This window comes from Neolamprologus multifasciatus, chromosome 19 (genome assembly GCF_963576455.1).
Source record: "Neolamprologus multifasciatus chromosome 19, fNeoMul1.2, whole genome shotgun sequence".
NCBI classification, from domain to species: domain Eukaryota; kingdom Metazoa; phylum Chordata; class Actinopteri; order Cichliformes; family Cichlidae; genus Neolamprologus; species Neolamprologus multifasciatus.
Window position 1 is genome coordinate 3,441,801 of NC_140457.1, and position 20,925 is coordinate 3,462,725.

Consider the following 20,925-nt stretch of genomic DNA (forward strand, 5'->3'; position numbering starts at 1 on the left):
CCTGGCATTTCTGGACAGTCCAATTAGACCTGCACTGTATAATCCAACATCCTTTAAATGTCTCGTTTCAGGTGCTCTGCACAGCCCGACTCACCAACGTGCTTCGGTCATGCGTTCAGCCAAGTACTGTGGGATCTGGGACACGTCCAGTTTACCTTTTTCCAAATTTCAACCTCACACTTAAAAAAAAAAAAAAAAAAATCCAATCTAGACATTTTTAAGGACACCGGTCTCACAGTATGTTTAAGGCCTGTTTATGACGTTAAAAAGGTTGTTCATGCTGAAAAACCCTCCAGTGGACCTGAGTTAAAACAATCCTGCAAACAACAGTGAACCAAAATTCCTCCACAGTGATGTGAGAGACTCACTGACACAACCAGTTAGTCTTGTTTTGCTCTATTATGTTGACTCCTTTTATACTTGACACACATATTTCTCATGGAAGACCCTTCTTCTGTACCAAACAGTTCACAAACACTTCACTGTTCCCTTCCTGCTTCACCAGCTTCCTCCCTGAAAACTTGAATTCAGACGAATTCAGGAATGATTTAAGTGAACATGGCTGAAAAGGCTGAAAATAGGTCAGTGTGTTCACATTACATCACCCTTTTCATGAATTAAAAAAGCTGACTTTGAATGCTTTATATATTGTAATGACATTTATTTTATTTAAACATACAGTGTTAAAAACAAACAAACAAAACTATCCTCACCTACTCCCTAGCACTGTGCACCTGTGTGGTTAATGTAGATAGATTACTGGAGATTAAACATAAATAAACATAATTTATTGCCATGCAGTGAAACTGATGGTTACACAGAGTCTGTAAATATCAGCTGCTGATAAAACTTGTTTAATGGTGCTTTTCATTTGTTTACATACTTTCAAAATAAAGCAGTCTGGGTGAAGTCGTCACGTTTCGTCATCACGAGCGAATGATTTCGCCACCCTACGCAGCGGTTGCATCAGGTCGTTAATATGACTTTTTTTCAGAATCCTTCCTGTTTTGTTTTTTTCAAAATAAAAGCACACATTAAAGACATTAACTGTAAAATATGTTATTAAAAGGCTACTGAGAGGAAGGATAAAGCAGGCACTTTTTGCTGGCTCAGTATGAGTGATTGCTCAACAGGTTTAGCAGCAACATCAATAATCAAATTCCTACTTCAAAGTTTTGACTGTTTACAAACCTTAAAACTCATCTTTAACTCAGTCCAGCACATCTGAATCCAGTCACATATATTTTTGAATAATTAGAAATATACTAAGATTTAAAGACTTTACTGATGACAGGTGACAAATTAAAGGAAAAAACTGTGGCTGAGTGCACGGTCAGTGTGCCATCTGCAAAGGAAAAATCCTTGATTGGGTGTTTTGGTGATGGTAGTGGAGACGGTCAAGAGTTAACATCCATTCAGCATGGATGTAATGTCAATGAATGTCACGATAATTTGTGAGTTTTAATGATTTCTTTGAACTGATTGGTGAAATGATTGTACAGCCTTTAACGACATTAGGTTTCAATAGACTCGAGTGTAGACATACACACCTTTAATATATGGTTAAATGTAACTTAACAAGTTGTATCTTGACCAGATGCTTTGTAGTATCCATCAACATGCTTCTGGGAAAGTGAAGACTGACAGGAAAGTGGAGGGAGGGTGAGGGGAAGACATGCGACAAAGGCCTGCTCATCCCGGTGAGCTAAACTGGTGCTTCTGGCATAATTCTGGTTGGATATTTAACCTGCAGTCTCTGCAGAAAAGGTGGACGTAATTAAAATTGGTTAGTTTCCTGGCACGGACCCGACTTCAGATTTTAAATAAGGTCGTGGCTTTAGCGTTAGCCTTTTTTATTTATTCCAAAACCAGGTTTAATGTGTCCTGTTGGAACCCCCCCATCATGTCCAAGTTTCACCTGTCTCAGAGAATTTGAAGGTAGTCCTGCTCCTCTTTGTACCAGCACCACTGCAGAAGAACAGCTTCTGATGCTCGACAGCTGGTTCAGTGTTCTTAGCTTTGAAAACCGAATCTTAACTCGTCCAAACATACCACGCGTCATTGATGCCAAAGAGCTCAATCTTTAAAACTCTTCCTGAGACTGCATTTGGCTCGTGCACATCTTTGAAGCAGGTGCTTTTTATGGTCGCGACCCTCGCAGTCCATGATCATGTGAAACTCTCCAGTGTGGAAGACCGATGACTCCACACATTGACCAATACTCATTGGTCTGAGTATCAGTGGTTCCAGTGAGAGCTGCCAAACAATCCTCATTATGCTGGCAAAGATCTAATCAATCATGATCACTAAAGGTAACAGGCCTTGTGCTCGTCGAGTCGACTTTCAGCAGAACTTATTAAAAGATTTAAGTGAATGTTTTTCCATGTGATTCACATCATTTTTATGCTCGTCTAACCTTTCAGTGACTCCCTTTGAGCTGTGAATGAGTGCATCCTCATCTGAGTAGAGGATGAAGCTGATCAGAGATCAGTATGTGTTAGTTTGCAGTGAGTCTTCCCTTTCATGTGTTTTAAATCATATAACTCTCAGCACGTTTTATTTTGAAGGCGTGGCATTGAGTGTTTTTTTTGAGGGGGAGTTTTGGTAGCGAAGACCGTGTGAGAACAAAGACAGGAGTCCAGGAAGTGAGCATTTAGTCACCAGAGCGATGGCTGGAGGGTGGAGGCTGAGCGCTGTGCTGCTGCTGAGTGAGTTTTGTGTTAAAGAACTTTTTAAAAAGCTTCCTGGAAGCAGAGCGTGTGTGCTCTGTATGACGAAGGGGAAAGTATTTTTATGTGGTGAATGTCCGTGTGATTGCGAGAGGAGCACGCCGAGGGTGAGATTGCGTCACTCGGTATCCAGTCAGCCTTCGACAGCTTTCACTGTCTTTACTTAAATTTACTCGAGCAGTGATCTGATCTTGTTTTACTAACAACCTCGGGAAGGTGACACTAACATGTTTCCTGTTGTGTAATCGGCACTGCAGTTATTTCCACGTGTCGTCTGTGGCTGGATTCATCGTCGCGTCCTAAACTGATTTATCTGTTTTTCTTTAGAAGGAGTTTAGTTTGGTGTAGCAGAGGAGGTTTAGTTCAGATTTTTACGGTTTGGTTCAGGTTGGTTGAAAGGTCTATACACACACACACACACACACATTCCCACACTCTCACTCTCTCACTCTCTCACTCACACACGTGTGTATGTGTGTGTGCACTTGTTTGACAACAGAAAACCAACACGAGTCACGAGCCCGACGAGTCACAAGATCAGGCCATATTACATCATTTCCTAGACATGACACTCCCCCGCGGGTCCACCTTTCTGTTCCAAAACTTGAACATCCGGTTATTTGATTTTGTCAGTGACTTAAAAAAAAAAAGATTTTAAAGAACTGGAGCTTTGTACAGAGTCCAGGTTTCCCCAAACACTTTGAGTTATTACTGTTATAGTGATCAAGTGACCTTCTTTATGCGACTGCGTAGTATTTTTATCAGCTGCCCCTCCTCCCACACCGAGACAATGTTTACAAATGTTAACACGCCTCACAAAGAAGGGACTCACAAGGATCAGAATGACTAACACGCTGTAAGCTGAACAAAGCTAAAAGTAAACTAAAACTGATTCGCTCAGGTTTAAAAATGGGTCATTCATCTCCACAGGATGTAGTTAATCTGTTAATTGTTGTTGTTTAAGCTCAGCACAGAGCTCGTCTTTGGCATCAGCTAAAAAAACAGCTTCATAACAATAACTCAGGCCTCAGACCACAAATATAAACTTCCAAACTTTATGCAAACTGCACTCAGTACACTGTTGCATGGATTATGCAAAACCGTGCGCCCTGCATAGTGTTTCTTTATTTGTTATAAATCAGTTACATGTAACTGTCTCACCTGAGCACACTGATATTTAAATGTGCAACAAGCTTAATAACATTTGCATTTATTTATAAAGCTCACTGTAATTGGTCAGAATAAAGAAGCCCCATCTTTCTGCTCCCAGGTGTGTTCGTGCAGGCTTTGAGCGGGCAGCCAGTGAAGTGCACCGTCTCCCATGATGGTGGCACGACTACGTACGCCCTCCAGACCGGGTTTTCTGACAAGGATGTGCAGAAGCCCGAGTTCTCGTGGTTTAACGTCTCCGTGAGTGACCTCTCACATATGTTCTCTTATATATATCATAAACTTTAAAGGGTTCCATGTAATTTGTATTTATTCGGGATTTTGTTGCATGACGGGCTGATTATTTTTATTTGTTTTCATTTGCTGACTTTAGAAACACGTCCTCGCCAACCACGTCGGTCAAATTGCTGTGGTGATAAGTCGCAGCTTCAACGCTCTTACTGTCAGAACTTGCATCGAAAACCTTTTCTGTGAAGGACACATCAACTCCAAGGTACAACCCTCCAAATATGAGAAAAAACTTTATTGCACGCTTCAGGGAAAAAACTTGCCTGTGTTGTCAGACGTGTTGTAGTGTGAATAGTGCTGTTTGCTCAGGAGAGGTTGAGTTTACTCTGCAAATCTGCTAATCACAAAATAAATATGCAGGGAAATGCAGTGCTTCATCCTAATAACTGTCTCTTTTTGTTTTCCGTAGGGGAAACCTCTCGACTACACGGCCAACTGCACCGGTGAGCATCACTGCCCCGTCCTCACATTGTGTCGGGTTTTTGTTTTCATCAATTTTGAAGTGAAATATGAATTTCTTGTGTTCTTTTGCAGCCGTCTGCCCTCCCGAACCTTTGCCCGGAGGCCGAGTTGAAAAAAACAGTCAGTATTTATGTAACTGTGTCTGTGTGTCACTAAAAGAGACGAAAATGAAATGAAACGTGATTAAATCACAGGAATGTTTGGCAGCGTCTGCGTGTTTTCACACGTGATGAACAAATGCAGGAAATGGCCTCATTATTAGATCAGTTACAGTGGAGAGATCAAACTTTGTTACATTAGTGCTTTTTACCCGCTCTATTTATTTATGACATCATCTTTAAATAACAGTGTTTATCAGCATTGGGCTGCATGCTGTGTAACGTCCCATTCAAGTTATTTAAGAGAGTAATAAACTCTGAGAACGTGACTGTTTTTATTAGCTGCGAATAATTTATTTGGCCTTTAATGCAATATTAAATATTATTAAATCTGTTTTCCTTCTCAGGGAACTCTCATCACTGGATCATCTCTGTCATTATCATCATCATTGTCATTGTGATAGCGCTTGCATGCATCATCTTGTGCTGCAGAAATGAAAATCTCAGGTAATCTTCTCCCCGTATATAAATCACACAATGACACGCTGTGTCCTCATCTGGCGTGTTCATAACCGCTGCTCTGTTTTCATTGGCAGGAGATGCCGCTGTGGGCAAACCAGAGGACTTTACACCGTCGCGAAGAAAGAAGCAGCAAAGCCAGTAATTGTGTAGAAAGAACAGATCTGAATCGATGATCTTTCCCCTTTTTTCACTTTAAAGCAGAGTGTGCATGAAAAGGTTAATCTCCACCTGTGTGGATGCTTTCTGTAGTTTCCCACTGCGTCTACACAGTAAGTGTAGACGCAGTGGGAGTGTGGACACTTCCTCTGGACTCATTTACAGTTTCTCTTTGTTCGTACTTTGGCACAGTTGATGACAGCACAGTGGTGGTAATGAGTGACAGAATGACACTTATGAGACTGGATGCTGGAGACTTGAGGTGCTAAACTTTAACTCATGTGTGACCTTTTATTTTAAGCATTACTTAATAATGATAATAATAGTAGTAATAATAATAATAATAATAATAATAATAATAATGTAGTAATGTACTTTATTGATCCCCGTGGGAAAATTCCTCTCTGAAGCAGTGGGCAGCCACTGGGCGCCCAGGGAGCAGCGTGTAGGGACGGTGCCTTGCTCAGGGGTGCCTCAGGGTAGCTGTTTAGTGGATTCGAACCCTCCTGTTTTGCACTATACTTGCCAAAGCTGGACCCCAGCTCACTGATTAGTGTTACTGTAACTGTATCCGGTTACGGCCTCGATCCCATTGTTGATTTTATTCCACTTGCCGGTTAGTTGGAGGGATTGGTGCACAGGTGAAAAGTTCTCTGGGCTGTGGAAGCTCTCAGACTCTTTGCTGCACCAGCGAGTGCACTTTGAGGAGCCAAAAAGCATTAATACATTAATACCCCCCCCCCCCCCCCCCTTGTATAAACCAGCTGTGGAAGCTCGGAGACTCGTAATGCAGCACCAGGGCGTGCACTTTCAGTGTCCTATAGCATTACAGCACATAGTATATATACCATAAAGTAATATAAAGATAAATATAGATGACTTACTATGCTACTGATATTTTATAATATGAAACTATATTATTTATATATAAATATATTATTTTTATTATGATATAACTTATAAAGATGAACATTGTGATCTTAAACTACTCGTCATGCCTCCTTCTCTTTACTCTGTCCTTATGAAGTGGATATTTTATGCTTTATTTGTTTCTGTATCTTTTGTATTACTGTTTCTTTTTCAGTCATTAAAAGCTTCTGCTCAGACTCATGAGCTCATTGTGTTTTTGCAGCTTGGTTTGAGTTTGTTTTTTCTTTCTTCCTGTTTTTCCTTTGGGGGCTTTTTTTTGGGTCTTCTATCTGGTGATATGTTCTGAGCCAATTGAAGCTGAGCAGGTGGGTTGACACATGCACAAGGAAATGATCGGTCATGTTTGTGCTGCTGCCACTTCAGAACACGATGCCTCTGCACATTTAAGCAATGACAGTCACGAGTCTTGTTCTGGGGTGGGGGCTTTTTGATGAAGTCACAGAGGAGTCCTTAAACGTTCTTCATTTTTTGCTGGTGCTGCGGGTGGCCGTGTAACTCCAACAGCATATTTACTGTGTGTGTATATAACAGGAAGTAAGAGGGTAGAGGGGCTTTTCTAATTCACTGCAAGAAAAATCACTGGTGTACGGTGTACATTTTAGGACATCTTCAGGTCTCAAGAAAAAAGTTGTCAGGTATCAGACAAAAAATTGTCAGGTCTCAGTTGTCAGGAAAATTTTTTGTCTGATACCTGACAACTTTTTTCCTGACAACTGAGACCTGACAATTTTTTGTCTGATATCTGAAAACTTTTTTCCTGACAACTGAGACCTGACAATTTTTTTGTCTGATACCTGACAACTTTTTTCCTGACAACTGAGACCTGACAATTTTTTTGTCTGATTCCTGACAACTGAGACCTGACAATTTTTTGTCTGATACCTGACAACTTTTTTCTTGACAACTGAGACCTGACATTTTTTTGTCTGATACCTGACAACTTTTTTCTTGACAACTGAGACCTGACAATTTTTTGTCTGATATCTGAAAACTTTTTTCTTGACAACTGAGACCTGATAATTTTTTTGTCTGATACCTGACAACTTTTTTCCTGACAACTGAGACCTGACAATTTTTTTGTCTGATACCTGACAACTTTTTTCTTGACAACTGAGACCTGACAATTTTTTGTCTGATTCCTGACAACTGAGACCTGACAATTTTTTGTCTGATACCTGACAACTTTTTTCTTGACAACTGAGACCTGACATTTTTTTGTCTGATACCTGACAACTTTTTTCTTGACAACTGAGACCTGACATTTTTTTGTCTGATACCTGACAACTTTTTTCTTGACAACTGAGACCTGACATTTTTTTGTCTGATACCTGACAACTTTTTTCCTGACAACTGAGACCTGACAATTTTTTTGTCTGATACCTGACAACTTTTTTCCTGACAACTGAGACCTGACATTTTTTTGTCTGATACCTGACAACTGAGACCTGATAATTTTTTTGTCTGATACCTGACAACTTTTTTCCTGACAACTGAGACCTGACAATTTTTTTGTCTGATACCTGACAACTTTTTTCTTGAGACCTGACGATGTCCTAAAATGTACACCGTACTGGTGGGAGTTTCCCTGCACATGAACCTGCAGCGACACTCCAAACTCGTTACTTGTTTATATACAGTATTTATCTTTAGCTTCTATTCAGCCACAGACGCAAACTGTTTGACCCAAAACATTGACTTTCACACATGCTCCATAACATGGTGATGTCACCGTGTTTCCCTTTCTGTGAGGTTACTGCAGGTCAGACAGCAGCTTATGTAACATTACTAGTATACAGAACACGCATGGATGTGGTGTGAGTAGTGTCAGCCAATAGGATGAAGCAGACGTCTGGCAGAGCATGCCTGCTAATGAATAATGTGGATGTTTGCGCGTACAGTCATCCTCACGTTGAGGTAACTAGGCCACAACCGTGTGACCTTAGGTGACTGGTGTGTGGCGTTCAAAGAATTTGCAGTCTCAGCCCGAAGAAACCAAACCAAAACAGTCTGTCAGCTGCTGTAATCAAAGTGGTTTTAATCCTCATAGTGGTATAATGAAACAGCTCGAGATGGATAGATGTTAAAAAAATGTTATAGATATATGTAGTGGTTAATAAAAACAAAGAAAATAAAGAAGAAGAATGAGGTCAAGTTAAGTAACAGCGTCGTGGGTTAAGCGTGAGATGGTTTCCAGCCCTGGTGCTGAAGGGGATTTTTTATTTCACTCAGTTCGTATTCGTGCTCTTACTTTATTGCAACGCTTCAAACGAAACATTCCTGAAATCTAAAGTGTTGCAATAAACACTTCTGTTTTTTATTATTTGCAGAATGACATTGCAAAATGTTTATATTTAAAATCTGAAACCATAATTTTGGCTCTGAGTCTGTTTCTTTGGTTTCCTCTTTCCTTGTGTTTGGGTCAAAGGTCAACCAAATCACAACAGTGTGTGTTTTGGCATGGTGTGCATAGCATAAACCATGTGGTTTTTTTCTTGTTCTTCTTCGCAAAGAGAACTTCGTGATTCTCTCTGCGTGGCTGATGTGAGATTACTTTAAAGTCATTTGCTACGTGACTCCCCACAATATCCTTTTTCTGGTGTGTTATGATGTGTAACCTGTGGCTGGAAAAACATCTCGGTCTTCCCCCAAAGAGTTGGAGGAAGTAGGTGGGGGAGTGAAGGGCAAGATGCGGGGCCCTGCGATGAATTAAAGGTGTGGTCTCTGTGTGGAGCTTTCAAAAGAAATCTGCAGTTTGTTTCAAGACAGAAGGACTGTGAAGACTGCGAGACACCGGCAGCGATGCTTTCAAGTGAGTAAAGAACAAAAGACTTTCAGTGTGAATAACCTGAGGGAGTCTGCGGCATTGCGTTGTTTCTGCACTCATTTAAAATGTGTTTCCCGAGTATTTTGCATTCATCGTTTTATTTGTTTTCCATGTTAGAATGAGTTCAGTTTTCCTTCAAGCACTTAAAGCTCACCTTCTCTCCCAGCTTCACTGTTGCTTTGTTTTTGGGTCTTTGCTTCACTTTTTTTTTTTTGTTGAAAAAGAAGAAAGCAAAGTGTCACATTTATGCTACAAATGTGACATTGCAGCTCATTTAAAGCTGACCAAGCATGCGTCATGACAGAAGTCAGGCACAAAGATAAGCATCGCTCTCACTGTTTGAACTTGAGCGGTGTGAGCGTTAGTGGTGTTCCTTCCTGTTTACCTGATCGATAATCAATTCAAAGGCCGAGGAGACGTCTGCTACAGCGTGTAATGAAGTCAGTGGAGTTGATTGCTGTGACTGATTACTGTGAGCCCCACTCAGATCTGAGCGAGTGATTATTGGTCTAGAATCACCAGCTGTCAGACCTAATATGAAACATGTCCAGACAATCCCGTATTTCTTCAAGGGAAGTGAGAATGTATCAAAAATGCCCCGACTGAAAGAAGGCGGCACAAAGACTGTCACATGAGAGCATTTCCTATACTTAAAGAACCCAAAACACCGCTTTTAATCTTTATCTTACCTCTAATCTGCAGAGTGTTGGTATATCAGTATACCTGAGCTCGTCACTCCAGTACAGCTGTATGCACGGATTAGGATAATGTCTGTTTTTCATACAAGCATAAAGACATTAATGGCGGTTTTGAGTCTTATAAAAGCACATTTTTGTCCACAGGTGGACTTCAGCTCCCCAGCATACAGGACCTGATGTGCAATGTGTCCCACGGTGGTGGCACAGCCAAATACAACATCCAGAAGTTTGTTGATTCCATGGATGCAAACAGATCCAAGCTCAAGTTCTCCTGGATCACTGCAGACGTGAGTAGGACGACTCAGAGCAGCTTCACATTTTAAGATGTGGTTAACACTATTATCATACATTAAAGGTCAAGCTTTCTTCAAATATATCTGTAAGAACATTTTGTTGTGTGATGAACTGTTTTTTAAAATTTCTTTTTATTTACAGAGCCTTTCAGTCTGTTGCACCAAGGCTGTGGAACAGTTTACCACTACAATTACGTTTGCTTGACTCTGTGGATTCTTTTAAAAAACAGTTAAAAACTCTTCTGTTCAAACAAGCCTTTTGTTGATCTACATATTTTATATTTTTTACATTATTTACATTTGATCTTTTACATTGTATATATTGTCTATTGATTTTATTGTTTATTTTAATATTTGTGTACAGCGCTTTGTGATTGTCTGTCTGTGAAAAGCGCTTAATAAATAAAGTTTACTTACTTACTTATTTTCTGACTTCAGAAAAGTGTCCTCGCAAACCACCTGGACCACGTGAAGCAGGTGATAAGTAGCAGCTGCGACACTCTCGTCACCTCAAGCTGCTACCCAAACATTGTCTATGAAGGACATGTTGTCTTACAGGTACATTAGAGCATAAAAAACAATCTAAGATGTGAGGGGGAAGTTTCTGTGCTTGCATGGTTTGTGGGCAAAGTGTTTCCAAAGAACAGTAAGGGCGCAGGGGCTTAGTTTAGGAGTGGGTTCGCTCACTGTGGAAATCTGATAAACCTGCTCTGAAGTATCACAACCACAAATGTAAAGATAAACTGAGAATGCTTCTTTGTTTATGTGTCTTTGTCTATGTTTATTTTCCACAGGGCACGGTTCGAGATTACACAGCCAATTGCACAAGTTAGTCACCTTCCTCCCACATAAGCAATATTCTGAATATTTTCTTCTCCTTTTCATATCATGCAAGGTTTCTATGACTTTTCTCTCTTTCTTTCACAGCTTCCTGCCCTGCAAAAGGTCTGTTTGATGGAAAAGGTGGGACAAAAGTCTGCATAACGTATGATCTTTAGATCAAATTTAAAAGGAATTCGTGATTAACATGCTGGAAGTTTTCAACCACACGCATCTTTTGTTACTTGGAGTAAAATTGCTGCAGCTGCAAAACCACAGACAGCTATCTTTCACTTTCATTCTTACAGCACAACAAAAGTCGTGCATCACAGAACTGGAATGCGTTTTGAGGAAACTGTTTTTGTGATTTGGTACTAGGGGAGTCCTGCTTGACTGAAGTCCCTCCTTTCATGATTGCTGTCGTGGTTATCCTGACAGTCCTGCTGCTGGCAGGCCTCACGGTGTGCCTCGTGCGCTCTAGAAGGTATTCTTTTAATTGTGTCAGCATATAAATGCATCACAGTTACCTGACGTGTTTTAAATAGTTATTCTCTTGTCACTGAAGAAACAACGATGTGCCCGTGATGCAAGACTCCGCACTGCAGAGGAAAGTCCGAATACCAGCTGATGTGGAGACGGGAAATCCGGAGAGCAGCGTGTAAAAGTTTCTCTGCACATGCTGGATTCAAACTTTGTGTTGATGCCTCTGCAGTATTTTATTAACGATATGCGTCCGTTATATATCTTTGTTTTTCTGTGTTTTTGTCAGGCAGTTACAGAAACTCAGCAAAGAGTTTCCACTCAGGACCCCCAGTAGAATAAATACGCTTTAATTATAAAGTCATTGTTTTAGTGCATAATGTGTAAAATGTTTCCACCGGGTCAATAGATCAGAGCTGTAACGGCCATGAAAAAGGCCACTTTCATGACTTCATGGGCTATTCTGCTACTACAGGGTTACCAAGTAAGAGTACGCCATAATTTATTAGAGGATTTAAATTTTTATGAGACAAAAATCAGCAACTTAAGCTTTAAAATCAGTGGAGTGAATGCTGTGTGCCTCTTTAGACTGACCTCCGCCTGCTGCAGGTACCGGTACTAGAAAGAAGGAGCCTGCAGCAGTTTACAAGAAAACTCTGACATTTAAAGTTGCAGCACTTTATCTGTAGATGCACTTGGATCCCAATGGGAGCAGCTGAAGACATGATTTTTCTTTACTTTTAAACTATGCATGCAGACGGTTTGATGAAGGGCTTTTATTAGGATTTTAATGTGAAATTTACGATGGCCCAGAGAGATCAAATCCACTGGAACTTGGAGAAACATCCACAAGTAGAAACACAATCATCACATAATTGATGTGAGATTGTAGATACATGTGTGCTATTAGCTGTTTGCTCTCTGTTTGTCACTTCCACAGCTGCTGCGTCACGTTATTGTCTCACTTCCTTGTTTTCCAAAGGAAGTGCGTTTGACCTCTCAGGGCCTCCGTGGAAACGTTTGTAAGAAGAGCTGGTTTGCTTTGTAGATGAAATGTATATTTAACCCAGCTGTATCGCAGTGTGATTTCCTTTTGTTTAAAATCAATAAAATCTTCTGTTTGTGATCATGATTTTGTCTTTATCGTGTGTTGTGGGTGCAACTTCTTTCTTTTTTCCACATCTTTCAGGGACAGAAGCTTTTCAGATGAGAGGGAAAATTTGGTTCAATTCAATTTTATTTTATTTATTTAGTGAAAATCACAACAACAGTCATCTCCAGGCCCTTAATATTGGAAGGTGAAGATCATACAGCGCACTGTACAGTAATTCAGGGAAACCCCAACAATCTGATTGCTCCCTATGCGCAAGCACTGCTTTGGCAGTGGGAAGGAAAATCTTCCCAATCTAACAGGAAGAAGCCTCCTGCAGAACCAGATTCAGGGAAACAGGACAAAAGACATGCTGTGGAAGAGAGCCAGAGATGACTGATGATTAAATGCAGAGTGTTATATAAACACATGGTCAGAGAAGGTGAAACGCTCGGTGCATCGTGGAAGTCCCCCAGCAGCGTACCTTTGTCTGCAGAAATGTACGCAGGACCCTAAACGTCAGCCCACTTCCCTTAAGCTGCAGCATGTAGGAGCGTGCACACGGATATATTTTATCTTTGGAGCCATTTGGAGCTCAATTCGGCTCTGCTACAAATTCCACAGTTGCCAGGAGGATGCATCTCAGGCATCAAACACTCTGCAAACTGGAAAAGGCATTGTTCTACATCAAACTGTTCTTGGATGGTTGGAAGAAGTTGCTTTCAGAGGATGTTTTGGTACCATTCTTTATTCATGGCTGTTTTTGGCAGAATTGTGAGTGAGCCCACTCCCTTGGATGAGAAGCAGCCCCACACATGAATGGTCTCAGGATGCTTTACTGTTGGCATGAGACAGGACTGATGGTAGTGCTCACCTTTTCTTCTCTGGACAGTCCTTTTTCCAGACGCCCCAAACAATTGTAAAGGGGCTTCATCAGAGAAAATCACTTTAACCCACTCCTCAGCAGTCCACTCGCTGTACTTTTTGCAGAATATCAGTTCGTCCCTGATGTTTTTTTTTTGGAGAAGTGGCTTCTTTGCTTCCCTTCTTGACACCAGGCCATCTTCCAAAAGTCTTCGCCTCACTGTACGTGCAGATGGACTCACACCTCCCTGCTACCATTCCTGAGCAAACTCTGCACTGGTGGCGCTTTGATACCGCAGCTGAATCATCTTTAGGAGACCATCCTGGCGCTTGCTGGACTTTCTCGGGCGCCCTGAAGCCTTCTTCACAATAATTGAACCTCTTTCCTTGAAGTTCTTGATGATCTGATAAATGGTGCAGTCTTAGTAGCAACCGCATCCTTGCCTGTGAAGCACTTTTTATGCAACGCAATGATGGCTACATTTGTTTCCTTGTAGGTAACCATGTTCAATAGGAAGAACAACGATTTCAAGCATCACCCTCCTTTTAATGCACCCAGTCTGCTATTCTACCTCAGTCAGCATAACATAATGATCTCCAGCCTTGTGCTCGTCAACATGTTCACCTGAGTTGATGAGGACATTATTGAATTGATCTCAGCAGGTCCTTTTATGGCATGAAATGCAGTGGAAATTGAATTTCTGAGATTAAGTTCATTTTCATGGCAAAGAAGGATTTTGCAATTCATCTGATCACTCTTCATAACATCTTAGAGTACATGGAAATTGCTATCATAAAAACTGAAGTATTTGAACCAGTATTTGTGACTGTAGCACAAGCTGCTGTGTGCCTTCTCTTTACTCTTTTCTGGTATTCAGAGTGAGCCCTTTTCTCTCTTTCTAGAAAAGCTACCTGAACTCTAGTAACCCTCACGTCAGTTCCAAGGAGCTAGTCTGACAATACAGTGAAACAATGAAGGGGATTTTTTGCTTTGCAGTTGTCTCTGTAACTCTGCTGATGAGCTTCTGGGAAGCTTGAAACAATGTGGGCAAGGCCGCGCTCTATTTGATGTCTATTTTCACGTGAAAGCACCTTCTATACTGCACATTACTCACACTGAGTCTCTGATCCTCAACCTTAGTGCGGCCTTAACTTTTTTTTTTCAGCTACATCAGGTCACGAATGCTTTTAATTTTCTTTCACTCTGATTTTTTAGGGAATTTTATGTCAGCATCTGTTGAAACTGACTACATTTAGGTGGATATTGGCCAAGTTTAGTTTCTGAGGGACAGGAGTACATGCTTGTACTCGCAGAAGCGCGTGTATCACATTCAGTTAGGTTTAATCCCAGCAGCCCAGTGCATCCTCCTGGATTACATCATCAGCACGAAACTCGCTCCCGTCCTGCTGCACAGACTCCCTCATTTTCGTGGTATTAATGTTGGGACATTACTCCCGCTTGCATCATCAAAAGTACGAAGTTCCGCTTAGGATTTCACAATAAAAGCAGAAACCTAGCAATCTCAAACCACAAAGCACAATATTCAAATATGAGAATGTGTGTGTGTGTGTGCAGTAGTTGAAACTACTCTTAATCGGTGCCAAACAAGCTTGCAGGAGCTGCTCCATTTGATCTGAATGCATCACTCATTGCTTTTTCAGCAGCGGTTTTAATAACTGGTCGTGTTTATTGCATTATTATAGATAAATAACATATTACTTTATGGTTTGTTATTTTTAGCTCATCTCAAACACACTCACACACTAACAGGAAGTCCCCTACACTGGATTAAAAACTACACCTGGAATAAAGTGAAACTTAAATTGAAAAAAATAATTTGATTTAAAGACCAATATTAAGCTTCACCCACGTCTGGGAAATAGTGAAATCTAAACTTCTTCTTTCTAACTTGGAATATGCGTTTTTAATTTGAAATCCTCACTTCCTGCAACGATGTGAAAAAATGCGAGCGGTCTCCAGGAGCCGGCTGCAGGCTCATGAAAGAAGTGGAGATAACGCGCGAGGAAAGATGTTCCCTGCTGTCGCGCTCTTATGTGAGTGACCTGTTAATTAATAACGATAATTAATATGATTACTATTATTGTTTTGTTGCTTGGAAACAAAGCGTGAAAGCTGCATGACAGAGAGGCAAAGATTTGGAGGAATGATGACATGTTCTGACTGTTGCGTCACTCTGTGAAGTAGCACTATCGCCTTTCTTTAAGGACATTTGAATGTGTTATAATATAATTATTCTTCGCTGTGATTTTTACCGCTTTATATTAAAGCTGCTGCGCCGGTAGTATTTGTAGTCCTACACTATTAGATTATGTTTTTTATGCAGTTCGGGGCGGTACTAGTATTCGTAGTAATTTCTGTAGTATTCTGCATGTATTCTGGATTTATTGCAGAATTAATAGTTTTGTGTTCGCCACAGATGGCGGGTAGTTTGTTTTTATGGATTTTGTTTTGCGTGTAAACACGGTTTAGATTTGCGGCATAACTCACATATCACACACACACATGGCGTCACCAGTCACGAGTGTTAAAAGTTAGGCTTTACTGAGGGAATTCCCGGGAGGCGGGAGGGGGCGGGCCAGGGGGGTGTGGAGTAGGTTTCCTCGCTGTCACGAGTCGCTGGTGTTTGTGTGTGTGTGTGAGTGGTGCCACTAACCACGTGACCCAGTATTTATGGGACGACACAGCTTACTTTAACAGCTCAACTTTAACATCTGACACAGAAAAATGAAACCGTGACCTACTTTGGCCTACTTAGTCCTTGACCTCTCAGCATGAGCTTTACCTTCACTGTCTCGTGCATTAAGTGCTGATAAAATCTTCACGTGCATAACTGTAACATAACTTAACTTCAAACTGCATTTTATTCCCAGGGGTGTTTGTTCAGCTTTGCAGTGCACGTGACATGTGCACCGTCACTCATGCTGGCCAAAAGACTACATACAACATCTCAGACCTGTCCCCTGATATGCGAAACGAGGCTTCCCGCTGCATGTTTACGTGGTCCAATGCAACCGTAAGTGTGATAAACCAAAGCAGTTTGATCAGTCCAACATAAGCAGCTATGACACATCAACATGTGTGCAGTGAGAAGGCATTCGGATCTATTATGACGTACTTACAGTGTGATAGTCTGGCTTGTTTTAATATAATGTGGTTGAATTGTTTTCTTAATTATTTCTTTAAATTCGATGACTTTAGGATTTTGTGATCGCACACCACCGGGGCCTGTTCCTGCAGCCCGTGATGAGCAGCAGCTTCGGCACACTAATCACCTCCAAATGCATCGGCAACGTTAGCTTCAAAGCCACTTGCGTGATAAAGGTACGACTCTTTAAAAATACCTTGTTATGAACTAATTAAGTCATAAAAAAAGGTTTAAAAATGCAAACATGTGAGGGAAGAGATTATCTGAGTTATGTTAAGCATTGTGGGGTGAACAGTGTGTTCATAGGAGGGGTTTAATCTGGAAATGATGAGATGAATATGCTGTGAAAATGTCTGTGTGGGTTCTCAGTCATCCAGGTCATGGTTGTCTGTGGAGCTCGGAAAGAAAGCGAGTGGACGTCTTTGAGTTTAAAGAACTTAAAGACGTCCACTCGCTTTCTATGATGTGAAAACAACCTTTAATCACAATCACTGTGTCTTTGTTCTCCATAGCAAAGAGCATATGATTACACAGCCAGCTGCACCCGTGAGTATCACCGTGCTAAATTTAATTAAATTAAATTTTTGTCTTTATTTGTTCAGCCCGTGTTAGAGTTTCTGTGTTCATTTATAAGTCTAAGGTGATTTTCTGATGTTGTTTTACAGCCGTCTGCCCTCCAGAAGCTCTGACTGATACCACAGGTAGGCATCTGATACACAGGTAGCGTGCTCAGGCCTCAGGTGCCTCGCTGTGGCTCATGTTAGCAGAGAACTGATCTTCAGCACCAGTTAGTGAGGAGATCAAACTAGTGCTAAACCCACTCTGTTTATTTATGACTTCACAGATAAATGACAGCATTTATTTGTGGCGTTATTATGACTGTAGTGCAACTGCATGCAGATTTCTCAAGACTGGTATTAAGCTCTGAGAAAATGCCTGTTTTTGTACCTGTGAACAAACTACTTGACCTTTGAGATGATGTTAGATGTTGTTGGCTGTTTGTCTTTTCAGGAGTGCCTCCTTCCCAGATCGGTGTCATTGCAGCAGCTTTCATTGTCCCGCTGCTGCTCGGCCTCGTGTGCTTCCTGTGCTACAAATATAGACTTTGGAGGTATCTATCTGACTGTAACAGCTGTATTTAATGACATGCTCGTCCAACATGGTCTAACTAATGCTCTGTCTTTGATAGTAAATGCTGTGGCCAGACTGGAGGCATCTACCCTGGTGTGATGTTTAAGAAGGCTCCGCAAGCAAAAGCTGATGTGGAGACAGGAGGAGGATAGAGCAGCTTCTCGGTGCACGATAAATCTATATCCATGCTTTCTCCGTCCTTTCCCTGCATTACTTAAGTAGCAGTATGCTTGCATTAATATATCATCTCTGCGGGTTTGCTTTTCTATATTTTGCCGGGCGGCTTTTTGGGACAAGACAGTTACAGAATGAAATCCATGTTACTCTAACATAAGAGTTCCTCCTTCCACACTATTCAATTCAATTTTATTTGTATGAAAGCAAAATGGCAACAACAGTTTGAGGCTCTTCTGTGGTAAAATATGCTAAAAAACGCTGTGACTGATGAAAGGTCATTGATTTCTTCCCACACAGACAAACCTCAGCTCAGTGTTAGAAACTGTATCCTGTTACAGCGCTGTGAGGGATTGGTGCACAGGTGAAAAGTTCTCTGGGCTGTGGAAGCTCTCAGACTCTTTGCTGCACCAGTGAGTGCACTTTGAGGACCCAGTAGCATGAATAAATTAACAATGACCCCCCTACTTCCAGCCAGGACCCCCATGTTAGTGTTAATGATGTAAACCAGCTGTGGAAGCTCGGAGACTCGTGATGCAGCACCAGGGCGTGCACTTTCAGTGTCCTATAGCATTACAGCACATAGTATATATGCAGAGCATACAACACTATAAAGATTATTATAAATAACTTATTATCCAAATGCTGCTAATATTTTTATAATATGTTTATTATTATTATTTCTATTATATAAGATATATATGTTTATAATAATTATAAATACACTACCTGGGGTTGAGATGCAATAATAAAGTACAGTGTACTTGTATTGTAGTGCTGGACTGCTTGTGATTATGACCAGTTATTATGAATGTTTTAGTCCTAAATAATGCATCATGAATCCTGCCTTATCAAATGTGTGTGTGTGTGTTTGTGTTATCAGGCTCACCAAATCATTTTTCTGTATCACGTATCTGTTGTTTTTGCTCTTGTCACAGTTTCATGTTAATTTCACAGCTAATGCATCTGCAAAGAATAAAATCACTTTGTCTAAAAGCACAAGTCATGCATTATGCAAATATGTTGTTCCAGGTTTTATATTATAGCTTTTTGTCTGCTGCAAGTAGTCTACAAGCAACTGTATATAATTTTAAGTCAAACTAGGTAGTATGTGAATAAGTACTGCTTAACGTCAGGTATTTTACATGAAAGGAGTCCCACAAACTTCTGTAAGTATATTTAAATAGTCCATAATATCAATGAATTAACCACATAGTCTCTTAGTAATTTCCCCATCTTACACTGTAAGGATGCTGTACTTTTTAGGGGACTTGCCATATTATTGTCAGGCTTGAGTCAAGTGAGAAGCTCCTTCAAAATAGGGAATTTATTTGCAATGATAGCAAAAACGATTCCACATTAGTGATACATCCCAATCCCAGGTGCCAGTGGTACTTCTTCCACTCCACTTCAGCTCGCTCAGTATTTATAATTGCTCACCACACACAGGTGAGTTTTGTTGCAGGTAACAAAAAGAACTTCAATCACTCGAGCCGGGTTTCACTGAATGCAGTCATTCAACAGTCATTCCAGACAGGCTTGAGCTGGGAGACATGAAAAATGTTATGGATCTTCATATTGTGGGGCAGGATGAGACAGGCAGACACAGGGTGGATCATAGATGAAGACGGGAAGTCGAGGGGCGGATTGTTCCAAATGCTAATCCATCTGTGATATATTAGCTGCTGCCCTTACAAAAGCTCCGTCAGGATCAAAAATATTTTTCCATTGCCTCCCTTTCATGTTTGGAAAGGCCGTAAAGGCAACTCTTAGGTGATGGGACACCAAGGAGCAGGTCTATTTCCCAATCGTCAGGGCGATGAGGAGGGAGAGAAAGAGCGAACTCTTCTGCAAGTTCGTGATACAGAACAGGGACTGAGGACAGATCAGGTACCTCAACCAGAAATGACCGGGTTAAACTGGAACAGAGAGATCTGTGGTTCTTACACAGTTTTGCCCAGTCTATATTTGGATTGTGTGTGTGCTCAACCAGGGTGCTTCGTGCATCAAACATGAGCTAACTAATCTTTCCACATTTTCACCAGACAGGGACAATGACATGGACTGAGTGTGATGTGTGATATCCAGGAATTTGGGATCATTCAAAGCAGAAACTTGTCCCTGTTCAGGAAGGGTGACAAGTGGGATGTTAAGCTCTTTTGCTAAGACTTGATCAATAAAGCTCTGTTCAGCCCAGGAGTCTCTTAAGGTTTTCAAACAGTGAGTAAGAGCGTTAATGATGAATTTGGCTGAAACCATGAGTCTGTGTAGGGAGGAGTTCTCATTCATCTTGCCTGCCAGTTTCCCCACACTTACACCCGATCTTTTGTTCGCACAAGACAGGTGCCAACAAACGTCCCTTCTTCAGAAGGTGAGAGGTGCACAGGCTGTTCCTCGTTGTATTCAGACCCACCTCTCCCCCGGCTAGGCTCCTCACCACATGGAGGAGAGCCCTCCAAAGGGGTGAGGGAGTTGTAGTTGTTCACTGGGAGAAACCTTTCGTCACTCAGCCAGGATACTTTGTTTCTCTGAACAAGTTTCTTCCACTGAAAACACAACTTCAAGAAGATTTCCTTCTTGCATCAGCATGCATCTATGTGTATATTCACCCACATGGCTATCCGACCAGATACACATGGAAACGAGAGCATAAAGTGAATTACGGAGATCCTTGGCAGTCAGCTCCTATCTTAAGTTTTCTTCTTCTCCTGTCCGGCTTTGTCAAACAAAATCCCAAAGTCTATAGAAAAACTGGCCACACTCCACCTACCTTGCTTCAGGTGAAACATCTTACACACCGCCATGTCACAGTTGGATCCTTTGTCAAAAAGATTGTTGAATTTGCGGATGAACCCCTCAAAAGAGATTCAGGTTAGTTTTTAAACCACCAGTGCCCACTTTAAAGCTCTCCCCCGTGAGAGCTGAACCATGAAAGCAGTCTTAGCATTGTCTGTCGAATAAGTTATACTTTGTTGGTGGAAAATCAAGGCACATCTGATTTACCCGTAAATGTTTTGGGCGAAGGAAGCG

General features: G+C 41.2%; 4 protein-coding genes across 5 annotated transcripts; 3 read left to right on the forward strand and 1 right to left on the reverse strand.

Moving 5' to 3' along the window:
• The first annotated feature begins 1,396 nt into the window (after positions 1-1,396).
• Positions 1,397-5,739, forward strand: LOC146495717 (uncharacterized). The gene is made up of 7 exons (XM_085142331.1): positions 1,397-2,708; positions 4,000-4,139; positions 4,273-4,392; positions 4,597-4,630; positions 4,722-4,769; positions 5,155-5,254; positions 5,344-5,739. Exons 1-7 carry the CDS (start codon positions 2,669-2,671, stop codon positions 5,417-5,419), a joined length of 558 nt encoding a protein of 185 aa, XP_084998457.1. The 5' UTR covers positions 1,397-2,668; the 3' UTR covers positions 5,420-5,739.
• Positions 5,740-7,015: 1,276 nt separating this feature from the next.
• Positions 7,016-8,138, reverse strand: LOC146495718 (uncharacterized). The gene is made up of 3 exons (XM_085144250.1): positions 8,110-8,138; positions 7,216-7,977; positions 7,016-7,178 (listed from the first exon to the last, which is right to left on the reverse strand). The coding sequence occupies exons 1-3, from the start codon at positions 8,136-8,138 to the stop codon at positions 7,016-7,018; spliced, it is 954 nt and encodes a 317-aa protein (XP_085000376.1).
• Positions 8,139-9,071: 933 nt separating this feature from the next.
• On the forward strand, positions 9,072-14,067 carry LOC146495719 (uncharacterized). Of its 2 annotated transcripts, none has more exons than XM_085142337.1 (7): positions 9,072-9,164; positions 10,022-10,164; positions 10,609-10,728; positions 10,965-10,998; positions 11,098-11,115; positions 11,368-11,473; positions 11,555-14,067. In XM_085142337.1, exons 1-7 carry the CDS (start codon positions 9,155-9,157, stop codon positions 11,649-11,651), a joined length of 528 nt encoding a protein of 175 aa, XP_084998463.1. In that variant the 5' UTR covers positions 9,072-9,154; the 3' UTR covers positions 11,652-14,067. The 2 variants fall into 2 exon arrangements, with proteins under 2 accessions (XP_084998463.1, XP_084998462.1); XM_085142336.1 differs by having other exon boundaries at positions 11,098-11,133; positions 11,555-14,066.
• Positions 14,068-15,363: 1,296 nt separating this feature from the next.
• On the forward strand, positions 15,364-19,548 carry LOC146495720 (uncharacterized). The gene is made up of 7 exons (XM_085142335.1): positions 15,364-15,478; positions 16,316-16,458; positions 16,644-16,766; positions 17,103-17,136; positions 17,256-17,291; positions 17,602-17,701; positions 17,780-19,548. Exons 1-7 carry the CDS (start codon positions 15,388-15,390, stop codon positions 17,871-17,873), a joined length of 621 nt encoding a protein of 206 aa, XP_084998461.1. The 5' UTR covers positions 15,364-15,387; the 3' UTR covers positions 17,874-19,548.
• The last annotated feature ends 1,377 nt before the right edge of the window (positions 19,549-20,925 follow it).

Coding starts and splice junctions, on each gene's coding strand:
- LOC146495719 (XM_085142336.1), top strand. Junction 10,165..10,608: donor TCTCCTGGATCACTGCAGAC/GTGAGTAGGACG, acceptor TTCTGACTTCAG/AAAAGTGTCCTCGCAAACCA. Junction 11,474..11,554: donor TGCCTCGTGCGCTCTAGAAG/GTATTCTTTTAA, acceptor TTGTCACTGAAG/AAACAACGATGTGCCCGTGA.
- LOC146495720 (XM_085142335.1), top strand. CDS start 15,388: ATGCGAGCGGTCTCCAGGAGCCGGCTGCAGGCTCATGAAAGAAGTGGA. Junction 15,479..16,315: donor CCCTGCTGTCGCGCTCTTAT/GTGAGTGACCTG, acceptor TTTTATTCCCAG/GGGTGTTTGTTCAGCTTTGC. Junction 17,702..17,779: donor TACAAATATAGACTTTGGAG/GTATCTATCTGA, acceptor TGTCTTTGATAG/TAAATGCTGTGGCCAGACTG.
- LOC146495718 (XM_085144250.1), bottom strand. CDS start 8,138: ATGTTACATAAGCTGCTGTCTGACCTGCA. Junction 7,978..8,109: donor AAGCTGCTGTCTGACCTGCA/GTAACCTCACAG, acceptor TATATAAACAAG/TAACGAGTTTGGAGTGTCGC. Junction 7,179..7,215: donor ATCAGACAAAAAATTGTCAG/GTCTCAGTTGTC, acceptor AAAAATTGTCAG/GTCTCAGTTGTCAGGAAAAA.
- LOC146495717 (XM_085142331.1), top strand. CDS start 2,669: ATGGCTGGAGGGTGGAGGCTGAGCGCTGTGCTGCTGCTGA. Junction 4,393..4,596: donor AAGGACACATCAACTCCAAG/GTACAACCCTCC, acceptor TGTTTTCCGTAG/GGGAAACCTCTCGACTACAC. Junction 5,255..5,343: donor TGCAGAAATGAAAATCTCAG/GTAATCTTCTCC, acceptor TTTCATTGGCAG/GAGATGCCGCTGTGGGCAAA.